Source organism: Anneissia japonica, unplaced genomic scaffold (assembly GCF_011630105.1).
Source record: "Anneissia japonica isolate Jap-2015-1 unplaced genomic scaffold, ASM1163010v1 scaffold1889_len2455224_cov183, whole genome shotgun sequence".
Lineage (NCBI taxonomy): Eukaryota > Metazoa > Echinodermata > Crinoidea > Comatulida > Comatulidae > Anneissia > Anneissia japonica.
Genome location: NW_022752980.1, coordinates 2,110,418 through 2,126,845, shown reverse-complemented (window position 1 = coordinate 2,126,845; position 16,428 = coordinate 2,110,418). Strand labels below are relative to the sequence as shown.

Here is a 16,428-nt window from a genome sequence, read left to right as displayed (position 1 = left end):
GCGAGCTTTTGTGTTTTAGTATATTTTGATGGTAAAATATTTGATTTTAAAATGCCTATTCCAGAAAGCATATGAAGTCATTCAGGCGTAATGAACGGTAACCAACGTCTGGTTGGCGACAGATGGTGCCACCTGGCGTTGTGACTACATGACTGTGGTACTCTATAAGAAAAGAAATTGTTTTAAACAGGGAACAGTGAAATTACCGTTTTTCAGCTGTCTCTTATACACATCTAGATGTGTATAAGAGACAGGTTTAATACTACTACTACTATTACTACTACTACTACTACTACTACTATAGAGCAACATACATAAGTGATGCGTCTTCAATGAGCAAGTTTCTCTTAATACATAATTTTCCAGTACTTCATCGGGTTTAATTTTATTAAACGATTAGATAACATTATGTCACTGATTTTATTAAATCCTGATACAGTCAAAATTATTCAAAATAGTAATTTATTTCTATGTGAAATTGTCTTATTTCCATAAGTTTTGTTCAACTACTGCTTTGTAAGTGATAACCATGCGTTACTTCTAAACAACACCTGATAAGGTTAAAATAAAAAGTACGATAGGTATATTATAATTAAACTAAACGTGAGCTTTCATTTAATATTTGACACTAAAAATTAGGCGGGAGTTTCCAACTTTATTCATATAATATAACGGCAATAGTTTCAGTCTTAGGCCTATGTGTTATGTTGTTCATAGCTATTTTCTTGTCTAACTCATTTTAAAGGTTTTTATGTGTACTCTAACAAGTTCGTGATTAAAGAATTTCAAAAAAAAAATTAAACAATCGTGTGTGATTATAAGTTATATTTATTCATTTAATTAAATGGTTTTTCATCTTACCTGGTATCGCCCAGTCATTAGTTGGGCTCTCGTTGGTGTACAGAAGACTTGAACGTAGTAGTTTTCTAGCTTCACACCTTCTTCAGCCAGCTTATCCAAGACTGGAGTTTTAAAAACCGAGCCATGGTAGCCTATATCTCTGTAGCCCTGGTCATCACCCATAATAAAGATAACATTAGGCTGCGAAGAAGATGAATAGGTAAGACTCACGCTTGTGATAGCAATTAAGCTGAGAAGTAACATTGACGTTGTCATTTTGCTAACATGGAACTTACTATTTTGTGATCGGCACTGTTGTAACAAGTTTTATATCGTGAATCTGCCTTTTGTAATCCAACCTATTGTATTTTTGACAATATGTACTTCCGTGGTGTCAAATACTTGGTTTGCAGTTTCAAAGAAAACAGCGAAATGACGTCCTTTGTATTTAAATAATTGTGACCGCTCAGGCAAAAAAAAAAATGAAAATCAGACTGGACTGGAAACATAAATTATTATATCTTCGTTATTTGTTATCCGTTTATAATTTCATTTATTGAGATAAGAGTCTTTGCTACAGTGGGTCACAATTCATGTTATCGCTCCTGATACTTAAATAAAACTAGAGTTTCCGCTAAAAATTTCGGACCGTAGGTTGTTCACAGACACACACACACGCACACACACATAGATAAATAAACAATATAAAATAAATAAATAAATAGCTAAGTAGATAAGTAATTAAGTAAGTAAATAAATAAATAAATATAAATATAGATAGATAGATAGATAGATAGATAGATAGATAGATAGATAGATAGATAGATAGATAGATAGATAGATAGATAGATAGATAGATAGATAGATAGATAGATAGATAGATAGATAGATAGATAGATAGAAAGATCGGTAGATAACCAAATATACAAACAAACAAATAAATAAATAAACAGATAAACAAACATATAAGTAAATAAATAAACAAGGGCAGAAAACATTCTCCTCCAACTTTGTTGGCGGAGGTATTAAACAGGAGTAAAAACATAACCTCATTGGCGGAGGTAATTTAAAGTATCATTTCCGTGACTAAAGATTATAAATTTGACAAACCATGTAGTTTCTTCAACTTAGGCCCCCATTTATGGATAATTGTGACCAAGTTTGATGAGTTTCTGAGCTTATTAGCTCCACAAAATTCACTAATTTTAAATTATAGTGACGTTCACTTTTACTCAGGGTTGACTTCTCCCTGGTATCCGAGCTTATTAGCTCCACAAAAAATATAAATAGCAGGTACTTGTAAAAAGGTTTCCATCCAAATAATGCAATATTGATTACATCACAGCCGTTCACTGGATGATTATTGGCATACATTCAGGCCTACCATTTTTATTATAAAATAACAGGCAAACAAATTGTTCTTATCTCACCCGCAATGTCTGTAGGCTGGTATAACGTAGGCATGGAACCTGATCTGTCTCTTATACACATCTAGATGTGTATAAGAGACAGTTATGGGGGAGGAGCCGGTGCTGTGTGGGGTAAGCGTAGGCTAGCTTGCACTGTTCTTAGAATTTTAGGTTTATCAAAATATTTTATTTGTGGTTTGGTAACTAGCCTATCATCATATTTTTTATCTCTTCTTCCTCCTCGTCCTCCTATTCCTCCTCATCATCGTCATCCTTATCATTATCGATGGTGATCATCATCATAGACAAAGCATTATAAATGTCTATGTCAAAGTTTATTGATAACTAACCAATTCAAATATAACTAAAACAAATCTATGTAGACATAGTGTGCTAATTTTTAATAAAAATTATATTTATATTTATTAAGTTATAATAATCTTAATTTGGATCAACACTTTTGCAACAGTGGCACTCATTATGTCCATGAAGTAATAAGTGAAACAAAACATACCATGTCGATAAAACTAAAAATAATACTACTAAATAATAATAATATTTAAATTTACTACTTAATAGGTACACAAACAGAATAAAATAGTTAATATTGTATTTACTCCTCCAAAAGACTTGCGCTGTAACTTGCCGCCATTTCGACAAAGTACACAGTATCCTTCGCAATAAAGCAATTACTAACTAGGCATTCTGTTGATGATTCCAAGCTAGTTAATTAGATATTCATTATACTGGCATCTGATTGGCTAATTAATATCTATCTTGCGTGAAATCAAGCACAAAATGCCTTTTCTTGGAGTATTTGTAGTGAAATTTGCAGATAATGCCCAATTTTAAAATAAAATTTCATATTTCCAGACATATTTTTGGAAATTTGATAAAATAGGGTGATAGATTAGACATTCCAGAGTCGCATAAGCTAAAAATCTCAATTTTGAAAAAAATGTACTTAATGCCTTTTCTCAGAGCAGGGCAGAATACCGAACAACCAATTTTTTAAGATAATAAGCTGTTCAACCTATTGTACTTTGACAATGTGTTTTAGTGTTAAGTACTGGGTTTACAATACATCGTTTCAAGGCATTCGTTAATTTGAAGATTTCTATATTCATGGAATAGAAATGTCCATTATTAAACTGCGACTTTATTACAGGAATGAGAAATACTTAGTGATTCTAATAATGACACAAGTTGTGGCTTCTTCAAATTCAAAGAGATAAGGGACTCATTTTTACCTGCGATGATGCGAGGTCAGTATAGTTAATAATTCCTATTCAGGAGACGCCTCTATTAATGCATGAAGTAAAAAATTATTAATTATTCTTTACGCCATGATTAATTGTGCATTTTTTGGTCCCGAAGTTGTCCCCTCAATAGGAGTCCCATTTTATACTGAACAATGTAGGCTTATAATATATTCAAAGATGAAAAATGTATTTTGTAAATTTTATGAACAATCATTCTTAACACTTCGTCACTCCATGAGCTTCAATGACTGCCCCATCAGACAGCGTGTTATTTTTAAGTTTTAAAATGCCATTGCAGTACCTAAGCCTACAAAGCTCTTTATATTTGAATTCATATATCCTACTTATTTACTAGTAGTAGCGTAGCGTACATTACTTGTAGGCCTACTAAATATCGCCATATTCACTCATCTTAAAAATTCTTCTCGATTTCTTTGTTCTGCATCAAAACCTGCTTTGTTAACTTATTTTACTACATTCTGTAACTTTAATTCACAGCTTATTTGTTTTCCGGTAACTATTTTCTGGTTTGAAATTGTCGCTAAAATTGAGATTATTATTAATATCATCATAACCATCATCTACAACATTTATCATCATCATCGTAATCAAGTGATTGCAACTTCATAAATAACGATGTTATTTCAAAAGAACTTATTTTATTAATATGCTGCAACTATTACATATTTATATAATCTAAGTTCTCTAGAGGTCAAAGGTCTGAGCCTCGCTGTCACAAAGTGATGAATTAGGAGAAGACAGCTAACCACATTGAAAAGTTCAACTGATGATGATTCAATTAGGCCATGTTCATTATTAATTATAATATAGATGAAGCTCTGAATCCGCCCATGGAATCCAAACTGTGCGATAGTCAGAATAAACTCTGGATCCGCGCCTGATTACCCCCTCAATCATCATCACCATCATCACTACAAACCTCATCATCATTATCATGACCAACACCATCATCATTATCCTCATCATCATCATCATTATTATCATTTCATAAAGGATTATACATTTTTCAAATATTTAATAGTGTGCATGTGTATAATTCAACAAATAACAGACACATTATTTTAATAGCATGTGCAATTTTATTAATTTGAATACAGTATTTTTATGTTTTTCATTATTTGTATTATTATTATCATTATTTGTATTATTATTCATAATAATAAGAAAGTAAAAATAAATTAACTAACACACCTAATTAAGACATCTTGCCACCACCAAAAAGACATACCAACTTAAAGTTTGCATGCTTGTGCATTATAATCACTGCTTTCAAAGCAACCTTATTTCAGTTAAAATATTTCTATTAAAGATGGTTAAAGCATTTACCAAAAACGTGTATTAGATATTCAAAGTTACGGTTATTACTGTCATTGTTTAGAATTCTTTATTTTGAATTAACGTCGCTTGGGTAATTTTCTCCTAAAGGTTTGGTTATTACTAAAATTATAATTTATTCATTATCAGCCCATGGACCCCAAACACAATTATTTCCGTTTTTGCAAGGGTCAGCTTCTTCCGGATAGTGATCCCCGTGAATTGGTTCGACTGATTCTTGGTTGTAGCGTGCAAGTTTCTCCAACATATAATTATACTAATGGCTTGTGTTTTGTAGCGAGATTATTACGTTCTTCAGGGTCCTCGTTGAAGTCGTATAGTCGAGCGATGTCACCCTTGTCTAAATGAAAGCATTATCGAAATCAGTTAAGTCGATTTCCATTTCGATTTTTTTATGTCATGTATTTACCTTATTATCATTACTATTTTTATTACTATTACTAGTGATGAAGAGTTTGTTTTAATTTATATATTTATTTGTTTCTATATGATATTGAACCCGATAGGCATGTAGTTTCCTCTTTTCAACCTCCTATTATCTGAAATTATATATTATATTTGTTTTCATGTAAAAGAAAAATATTGTTTTTTGGGATAATAAAGAAGATGAGAGTTAAACGTGCATAAATCAAATGACACTGTATTAAGACACCCAAAATAGCAGACGGTTGAATTAATAATATAAAATTAACTGTAAAAAACCCCAATTGAAAAATCAATTATACTTTAAATGTTACAGCATTTTTTATATCTAAGCTAAAATATGAAAAGGTGAAAGCCAGGCTCTGGAAGTTCGCAGTAGTGCTAGCAGCTGAGATATTAGTATTAATACTAAAATTAATTTGCTGCGTAGCACCGTAATAGTATAGGCCTAAACAAATAATATATATTCATAAAAAATACAGATAATTTTCTTTTATTGCATACCTTATTGTATCCCATTGGCTTATACCATCTAGTGGCAGTGTCCCTTGCGTGGTTGATTCGGCAATGCCTTCCCACCAGCGTCGGTAACCAATCGCTGATGTGAATCAGTTCCCGGATTACCAATTCCTTTAACGTCGTCGGAGAGGAGTGGACTATGCACAAAACCGATAGCGCGGGTGCCGCCCTCAAACAAGGATCCTATCAACGAAGAGGCGCGGCCAGAGAGCCAGAGAAAATATAGTATGAAACACCATTGATGCCAAAATCGTTTTATTTTAAATATTTTTTCACTCTTACATCTTGCTTGCGCACATTACTTGTACGGTGCTACATATCGCTATATTCACTCATCTTTTCAAAAATGTCTTTCTCTTTTCTTGTTCTGCATCATAATATATTTGTTTATGCTATTGCCTACTTTTAAAACCAGCTTTATTTTCTTTTTAACTTTAATTTACAGCTTATTGGACTCATTTGTTTTCCGGTAACTTTTCACATGAGTTTCACATTTGATCTAGTTTGCAATTGGTGCCATAAGATAAGATATTATCAATGTCATTATCATCATCTATCATCATCAACTTATTCATTATTAGGATCACCAATTATCCCACTATCATCATTACAATCATCATTGCAATTATTACCATCATCATCACCATTATCATAAACAACTGTTATATTAGGATAGACACCAAATACACTTAGATAAACACACTTTCAGATACAGATACAGATTAATTTTTATTGTCCAATAATTTTGGCAATTACATTGCTCACTTGCTATATAATTAATTAATTGTCCTCTGTCCTCATTCTACCACTTCTGCCTATGCTCGAGCCTACCATATACGCGTGGAGCTGATGGCTATTATCCTCTAAGATATTTTTTAAAACAATGGCAAGCCGTTCGTGGTAGTATGAGTCCAGCGACTGCACAGGAGAACCAATAACTTTCCCCACTCTACCCAGCACCCTTTCTCATCACCGATACGTAGAACATCAAACAATGTATAGCTAAGCCTAAATTTACTATGATCTCCTTCTAGATCTCGGTAAACAACTTTGCACATGATTGTTGTCATGCCACTGCGTCCAAGCCACTTTCTCAATTTCTAGATCATTATGTGCAATACTTGAGAATATTGTATAGTTTATTAAAGGTTATGGTTATATATTCTTGTTTCCCCTCTTTTTTAATTGTGCAATTAAGGATTCAAAGCTATTACAGGTACCTAAATTGTACACACTTGTTCATTGTAAATATTGTCTTATTTTTACATTTATTGTGCCAATGTTATTTTGATAAATAGGCCTAAATAAATAAAAATAATGTTATTTTACTATCAATTAGTAAGCTGACAATTCTATTTTCTGTACTTGTTTCTTTTTATATTAAGCATTTTTAGTAACAGAATGCGAATGTATAACATTGACCCCAACAATTGTATTAACCAGGCCATGATATAGGCCTATATTATTACTATTTTATTCATCAGTAGCCCATGGACCCCACACACAATTATTTCCGTTTTTGCAAGGGTCAGCTTCTTCGGGAAAATTAGGCCCGTCAAATGGTTCGACTGATTCTTCGTAGTATCGAGCAAGTTTCTTCAACATGCATCTTACAAGTATCCTGTATTTGCTAGCAAGATTGTTTCGTTCTTCGGGGTCGCGTTTGATGTTGTACAATCGAACAATGTCACCCACGTCACCTTGCTCTGTTTCCAACCCTGCACCCGGTGGCGCGTACCAGCCAGCTTCACCTACAGTCAATAATAATTTCAATTCTTATATTTGTGTATAATATTCATTTTTTTGTCTGAAGTACAACAATATGTATTAGAATAATAAAACAGTAATAATTTTAAAAATAACAGTAATAATAATACCTTTGTTACTTTTGTGTTATTTTCATTCATTTTTGTGTGATTTATTTTTATTTTTATTAAATTCATCTCCTCCATCCTTATTATGATTTATTAATTTTCTTCTTACCGTTATCTCCTGTAAGTAGTTTATAGTTTCCCAGACGAATGGCAGCTTTGATCCGGACATCAAATGGGCTGTTACTCCAACTCTCTCCTCCCTCGGTCAATACTTCCAGGGGGTCAATGTTGTGTAAAAGTTCGATACGATTGGAACTTCTTCCATCCCTAAAAGTACATGAAAAACTTTTTGGGTAACAATGATAATTATAATAATAATTTAATTTAAAATAATGTCGCGGCGTGTTGGTAAGGAATTTATCGTGCTATGTTCCGGATTCAAGTCCCGGTAAAGGCTGAATGTGTTTTAATAATAGGCTATCATTGGTATATCACATATTTTGATTTAGCTAATGGGACCATCTACAAACAACTAATATATGTATCTGTATCTTAATAACGTAATAATGTGTTAACTCTAAAAATAATATTACTACAGTATTACTACAGTAATGTTTTTTATTTAGTGGATTTTGTTTCAACACCAATACAGTACTAAATACTGTTATTGTATAATTGTTTTGTATAACTTTTAGTCTCTTTTAGTTTAGTTGTTTTTTCTTTCTCATTGAACGCACCGAAATGTTGTGTGCCACTGAAACAAAAGTGTATGTTCAGTTGAATAAATAAATAAATAAATAAATATGCTTCTAGAAAGTTGGATTATTGAAATTATAAAAAAAAACTACTAGATCCGAGTTTCTTCGCACCACTGTGAATATACCTCACCTTGGCCTTTTACACTTTCTTCCTAAAAGTTAATCATCCCTTTCCTAGATTTTTATGTACCATTTCACTGAATTTTATGCTTCATTCCTTAATTTTTGCGTAATCTTGCTAACAGACAGACTTAGTCTTTGCCCAGTCAAGAAAGAACGGCCGTTTTTTCCTGTCAATGTTTTTTCATCGGTTTCATTATCCTGACCCCCATACTATTTGAAATAAGCTTGGGGACCTCATTACAATAATTAGAGATATACAGCATATTTGTCAACTTTGTTTTGGTGAAATTATCACCACAGATCTAAACCTTTCACGATCAATCAAGGGCCACCAAGAATTTGGCTAAGTGCGAGCGTTTTAGTCAGTTGTATGAAAGTGAGTGCATTGGTATTGGATTTACGGCTGTATATATCTGTATAGTCTATATGTATGTTACTAGCCTTGGTAGCGAAAGGCTGTGAGTTTGAATTCCACTGCAGACACTTATAAACTGAAAAGGAAAGGGCTGTGTTATTATAGCCTGGTTGTAAAACTGCTGAAATTAACTTTAGCGTGAAAAAGTAAAAGTAAATTTAGTTTTGGTTTTTCTGAATCAGCATACATATATGTTGTAACGTGGAATAATGAAATGTAGAGATGAAGAGAAACGTGTTGTACGTTGGTCGAGAAAACAATATAAATAGGAGAAACACCATAGATACATTTGTAATCAGTGAGAATAATTTTGAAAATAATTCTATTATTAACTCGCAGCCAATAAAGTTTATTGATGAGAGGAGCAGAGTGTGTACGAGGATCACATGAAAATACTAAGCGAGCAATTTCTGCAGTCTATCAATGTCTTTCTTAAAGAGACCACCATAGAGCAATTTAAAATAGTTAATTCGCGATAGCACCAGGGCTCTAATTGCTGCATGACAAGTATCTTGATTAACACTGGGGCGGATCCAGAGATGTCCAAAAAGGTGGGTGGGGGCGAAAGTTGGGCCGATCGAGACAACACTGTACTAGGGGGTCTGCGAAATGTTTTGTTCTAGACGCCCGAAAATAACATTTGAGGCGTTCTGGGCTATCATTTTTTTTCTTTTTCTCTCTTTTTTTCTTTCCCTTTAGACAAGGGGACCAGGGCCGGGCAGCCCCCACCCCCCAAATCCACCCCTGTAACAATTCTTCGAATCCTCCACAAGTTACGAAAATGGTAACGTACTATATACTGCTGCATGACAAGTATCTTGATTAACACTGGGGCGGATCCAGAGATGTCCAAAAGGGTGGGTGGGCGAAAGTTGGGCCGATCGAGACAACACTGTACTAGGGGGTCCGCGAAAATTTTTTGTTCTAGACGCCCGAAAATAACATTTGAGGCGTTCGTGGCTGTCATTTGTTTCTTTTTCTCTCTTTTTTTCTTTCTTTTTTGACAAGGGGACCAGGGCCGGGCTCCCCCTCCCAAAATCCACCCCTGTAACAATTCTTCGAATCCTCCACGAAAATGGTAACGTAGTATATACCTCATTCACCTGAGAACTTAAATCCAATTGTAACACTCAAGTTACGAGCACTTTTAGAGGCCTTTATGAGGAATCCATTAACATTGAGTTGGATATTCCTAACTAAAGCTAATGACTGTTGACTTCAGATGTACAGACCAGAAGCTCTGTTTTACCTTCATTAAGCTTTAGCTTATTCAATGTAATTCACTGTTGAATTTCAGTGATACAATTACTTGAAAAAAAAAAAAGAATCATCAATACTAAAAGGATCCAAAGGATTAAATTTCAGGTACAATTGTAGATCATTAGCATAGAAATGAAAGTTAACATCATGCTTCCTGATAATATATCCATGTGGGCTAAGGTATAATGTAAATAAGCAGAGCCCAACCACAGACCATGTGGGACACTACTCAAGTGCCCGGAAAGATGAATGACCACCAGGAAGCGTAACACACATAGATCTCCTTACCAAATAGGATCTAATCCACTGCAACGCACTATATATATTACATAAATCATTAAAGAAACAACTAAATGCATTCATCCATCCGTCTATCTACCCACCCACTTATTCACCCATACATTGCCTCACCACCCACCCAATCATTTGTCTATTTAACAATCGATCCATCCATCATCAATCTATCATTCTATTCAGTGGCGTGTCTAGAAGTTCTGAAGTAGGGATGCTGATGGGCTGTCTCTTATACACATCTAGATGTGTATAAGAGACAGATTTAACACTTAAAAACGTTAATAGGCAAAATTTACCGAATTAAGGTAATTTTGGCGACTATCTTGAACTAAGGCCAAATTCTAGGTGGCCCTCGGTTGATCTTGAAAGGTTTATGTACCAGATGAAAAACATTGACATAACCAAATAATATGCTACATTTCTCTAATAAATGTGATTGTTGGCGGCCATTTATGATTTTGGAGGCCATCTTGAATTATGGCGGCAATCTTGGATTTAAGGCCAAATTCTTGGTGACCCTTGATTATTCTTGAAAGATTTAGGTCTGAGGTGACAATTCCAAAAAAAAAAAGTTGACAAAACCGAATAAATATGCTGTATATCTCTAATAATTGTAATTTTGGCGGCTATTTTGGAGTTTGCATGGCGGCCATCTTGAATTTGAGGCAAAAATCTGGGTGTTAGAATGATGAAACTGGTGAGAAAACTGACAGAAAAAATGGCAGCTTCTCCTTTGTTAGGTGATGTTTAACAGTGGTGAATACTAAGTGGAGATAATAATGGTATCTAGCATTCACTGCAATAAATTTCTTTGCAGTTGCCTAAAAAGGCCTCCAATTTTGTAAGTACCTTATTGTCTCCCACTGATTTATACCGTCCAGCGGCAGTGTTCCCTCTGTGGTCCATCCAGCGATTCCTTCCACGAGCGTAGGCAACCAATCGCTGACGTGAATCAGTTCATAACTCACTGTTCCTTTTACTTTATCAGAGAGCAATGGACTGTGGACAAAACCGACACCGCGTATTCCCCCCTCAAACAGAGATCCTTTGAATGCACGAAGAGGCCAGTTGTAGGCAGAATTCCACACTGGTCCACCGTTATCTGAAGTTAAAAACATATATATATATATCGATTTAAATTTGTATGTAAATGTAATAAATAGCTAGGCCTACTCTGGTTGTTCGTACATTTAGCGCACATTCGTTTGAACAACTGGGCACTGTTCATTAGTTATTTGTTGAATTCCTGTGTAGTTTTTGTCATACAAACAACAGATGTTTGATAGAAATGTTTCTGAACATTCATTGCGCGATAAAAGTCAAGATTTGTGAATTAGATGGATGATTGGTCAGTTGTCGTATGATTCGTCACCAAATGGAACTTGCATATTTGTTGGGTCCTTCCCGATTGCGATAGAAACAGCTACATACGTAGTATAGCGTTTGCTGTAGCATTTTCATGGTAAATGCTTAGTTGCAACAAATACAGATTCAAATAACACGTGACAAACACTCAATTAAAAACGTGAACCTACCAGTTGTATAGATGATAATTGTATTATCGTAAATTCCATTGGCTTTGAGGGCCTCTGTTACATTACCAATGCCTTCGTCCATACAGGCCATCATACCGGCATATGTTCTACGATTGTCGTCCTCAATGATATCACGATAAGGTTCTGAGTACTGTTGGGGTACCTCAAGGGGAGCATGAGGTGCTTGGTGAGATAGCCACATGAACATCGGCTAAAATCCAAATAAATTATTTTTGTTAATGAAATTGTTGCTTGCATGTGTCTCTCCGCCATGCTGTCTATATTCCTGTCGTTGTTTTCATCTGTCCAGCCAACTAAATGCATTCATCCATCCGTCTATCTACCCACCCACTTATTCACCCATACATTGCCTCACCACCCACCCAATCATTTGTCTATTTAACAATCGATCCATCCATCATCAATCTATCATTCTATTCAGTGGCGTGTCTAGAAGTTCTGAAGTAGGGATGCTGATGGGAGTGCGAAGGTGAAGTGGGGGTCGGGGGTTCGATGATCAGTTGAGAAGAGCTAACTCGCATAAAGGGTGATGTTAGATGATTTTTTTAAATACTTGACCGTGATTTTTGGGAGTGCGACTGGGGAGGGGGCGCGAGTAATTTTTATAGGGGCTTGCACCCCCACCCCCCGCGCATCTCCTAGATACGCCACTGTATCTATCTACCTACCTTTGACTTAAACTTACTTTATCTGGGTCTTTGTTATTAATTAGATCAATCGCCTCATCGGTGTAAAGGTGTGTCGCATAGCTGCCGTTGTACTGCCACTGAGGTTCAAAATCTCGATAAAAATCTAACTGTCCCTTGGGGGTATCGTGCGAGAAAAAATACTCTGCCCCTTGCAGAAATCCTGAGAAAAAAATACAGAATTGGAAATTGATGCTGAGACCAATGTATTATAAGTTGTAAAAAAATTAATGTCTTATTAACTTCAACAACGATACATAAGTAGCCATCACAGATCACATGACACAGTACAACCACATACCTAACTGGAAAGTTAATATTTTGGAGAAAGAACCATCATGGTATGAACGAAAAATAAAAGAATCACTATGGATAAGAAAGAAAACGAACACAATGAACAGGGAGTTGATTGTCCGAATAGTTAAGTCAGGGGCACCGTAACCTTCAGTTATAATATCGGCGCTAGTTCGAATGGTTCACTCGCGATTGGTTCCAGTGAAGTTTTCGGATAAGGACTATAAATCGTAGGCCCAATGTACGCACTTGGCTCATGTGCACTTTAAAGAACCCAGTACATCCTTCAAGAATAGTATGGGGTTGTCCTGGTGTACTGGTGCATTCAGTCCCCTATCGTTTAATGGATATGACACTAGGATAGTAATTAAGTTCACAGATTGGCATATCCTTGGCGTCCGTGCCTAAATAAATGAAACGGGAAAAAAAAATAAAACGAAACGATGAGGGAGCGTATGAACTTTGTAATATATATGACGAACTCTTAAAGCAACCCCGAAGAGGCGGAGGACCCCGACGATCCGACCATAAGAACAAGGCGGAGGTCGCACGTCATCGCATTGCGATGACGTAATGACATCGCGTCAGTTAACTGATGAAGTTCGCCGTAGACAGACGAACACTTAAGTGAGTATATTTAAATTTGTTTAAACAAAAAAGAAATTAAAACAACTATTATTAATAATAATTCAATGAGGTTTAAATTTTTATTGCTGAGAAATATGTCTTGTTATGTATTTCTAATGCACTTCTTGCCGTGACTTATACATTTTAATGAATTATCATATTGAAAACTTATTTCAAATTATATAAAAATTCTTAGTATTTACACTAAAAGCGGAAAGATTTGACAAAATTTTGACATATTATATACAGTCAACATTTAGAAAAGCAGTGTGGGTGTAGTTTACAAACAATATTTTTACTTCAGCTTTGTCGATTGATTTCTTATGTGCTTGCTTTTCCTAGGGTCCGAAATAAGTTTAATATTTATTTGATTCTATTTTTTATTTCCTCCCGCAATTGCTCATAATATAATGTATACTTTTTTATATTTCTGTAAGTTTATAATGGATAGATTCAGTGTAATTACCAAAGAATGTATCAAATCCCCTGTTATTTGGCAGACATCCTTCGCGGTAGAGTCCGAGATGCCATTTGCCAATCAAATGGGTGGAGTAGCCAGCTTCTTGCATTTTTTCTGCTAATGTAACTTCGTCCAGAGGCAAGCAGGCCTTCTGATCCTGATCCAAGACACCATTCTGTAATCCCATTCGAATCTGTTAAAACAATAACGTAAACAGATACTCTGATACTTTATTTGTTTATATACATGTATACAGAGTCTTTTTTCCCGGTGACAAAAATAATTACATAATATAAGCTAGCTACAATAACTTCATATTTATTATTATTACCGTCCCCATTACCATGTCACCTTGGAGTTAAACGTGTAAATGGCATGCAAGAAAGAGTACCTATGGCGATTTATTTTCGTACTAATAAAACCAATGAGTTTTAATATGGGCAAAAAATGTATATTGAAGTTTACTTGTATAATTGGTTGTGGTATTTTCGTAATATAAAAGACCAACAATTATTGTATTTGTTTGCTTTTGTTAATGATGATTATAGTATACCCATAATTTAACCAAACTTCTGACACGTTCTGAATATACATCATAAAAAATACTATATGTTTCTATCTCAAAATATCATTCTGTGCTACTTCATTCTTGGAAGCTAAGCAATGCTTTTATTTTAATGATCCTCTCGAAAACTTCTGTTATCCTAAATAATAACAACATTTCCAATCCTCGCCAAATATTAAATTCTTGATCTCTCTACCCCTTAGATCTTAAACCATAGCTTTCTATAAATTGTTTGTATTACCGTAGCCTAGCACTCTTCTTTGTAATGTAGTCGTACCGTCTATTTGTTTACTGGAATTATGTGTTAGGCCTACTGGAATTATGTTCGATTATTATAGTCTTTAGCAGCAAAATAACGATTGAACTTTCAATCTTTAAATTAATTGCTCAATGGCCTACGAGTAAAAATGGCTGAAAAATATTTAGAGTTTTAAGCTGATTTACACCTTATCCAAACCGAAATTTAACCGCTTTTTCCGAAGCGCTTAACACCAACGCACAGTGGGCCAGGGCGAAATCAAAGTGTGCCAAAAGTCCATTTTGGTGACTATGGCTTTTACACTTGTTTTCACATGATTGAAGAATGGTATACCCTGGTGAATCTATCCTGAAAATATTTTACATTTAAACGAATTTTAAGGGTGGTATTTTTTAACAAATGTCGGAAATTTCTCTCTAAATATTTCAAATGCTATAATTGACTATATTATATAAAAACACGTTTTTTTTCTTACAGAAAATTCGGAATTACTTTAAAATGTACACGTCTCTTGTATATACATTGGGGAACACAAATATATGTTTTGGTTTAAATTTGAAGTTTGCATCAATAATAAATCGTTTTTTAAACGGCAGAAAAAATATTTAAAAACCTATTTTTAGAAAAATAGGAAAGAAAGTTTAGATTCATGTGGATTCATGCTTTAATTTTTACATCACCATCTTCAGTATAGTCTTAGCTTTATGATGGTACCAAATTTAGCTGCTATTTTTGGCAACTTTGCGAGCTAGATGCACTTTTATCAGTCTTGTTTTCGCACATTTGAGACACAGTTTAATTAGAGCAAACCGCAATCAGTAGGGATTTACGCTCGTCTACTCAACCAGTTCATGCAAAGCGTGGGAAAACACTCCTAAAATTGACAAACTGCTCGTGATTTAACAGTAGCAAATCTTGTAATACTGTGTTGCTGTTTAGAATACTTTATTAAATTTTGAGCAGCCTAATAATCCAAATATATATCATAATGAAGATGATATGCAGGCCTATATCTAGGCGTCAATTGTTTTTAACTTTATTCAAAGACACCCAAGACTTTGAAAAGCTTCCTGTTTCAACTTAAGAAGAGGTGCGCTACTACGCGAGTAGTAACGACCTTCCCAACAAACAATACTATGTTATGATAACGTGACAATAACGTCACAGTTACAACGTTACGTTACGTTACAGTTTTGTGTTGAAAACTTGATTTTGTAGAACCATAAATACGTACTGAACATAATTTCACAACGTTTGCACGTTCCTACAACGTTGTGTAAACGTTATTTTGTGACATACCTAACCACAACGTTAGCCACGAACGTTATAAGAACGTAAACACGTGCTTGCTGGGTTTCTAAAAAAATAACTCGTGGCTTGACAAAAGGACTCCATTTTCGAATGAAGTTATTATGTTTTGACACAGAACAGAAACATTCTTTCAACACCTAGAGAAAACCCACAAGAGACAACCCAAACCGGGACGTCCTATCGAAGTATGGGAGCAT

At 34.6% G+C, this 16,428-nt stretch overlaps 1 protein-coding gene across 2 annotated transcripts in view; it reads right to left on the bottom strand.

Moving 5' to 3' along the window:
* The window catches only part of LOC117122523 (arylsulfatase B-like), a 36,422-nt gene that overhangs the window by 16,289 nt on the left and 3,705 nt on the right, over window positions 1-16,428 (bottom strand). The window contains exons 2-7 of one of the 2 annotated variants that reach the window (XM_033268109.1): window positions 14,103-14,289; window positions 12,715-12,878; window positions 12,009-12,219; window positions 11,323-11,575; window positions 7,793-7,950; window positions 6,513-7,560 (exon numbers count right to left, since the gene is read on the bottom strand). In XM_033268109.1, the coding sequence (XP_033124000.1) occupies window positions 7,283-7,560; window positions 7,793-7,950; window positions 11,323-11,575; window positions 12,009-12,219; window positions 12,715-12,878; window positions 14,103-14,289 (1,251 nt within the window). In that variant the 3' untranslated portion in view covers window positions 6,513-7,282. Of the gene's footprint in view, window positions 1-6,512; window positions 7,561-7,792; window positions 7,951-11,322; window positions 11,576-12,008; window positions 12,220-12,714; window positions 12,879-14,102; window positions 14,290-16,428 lie in introns of those variants that run through there. The other variant, XM_033268108.1, reaches the window with a different exon arrangement.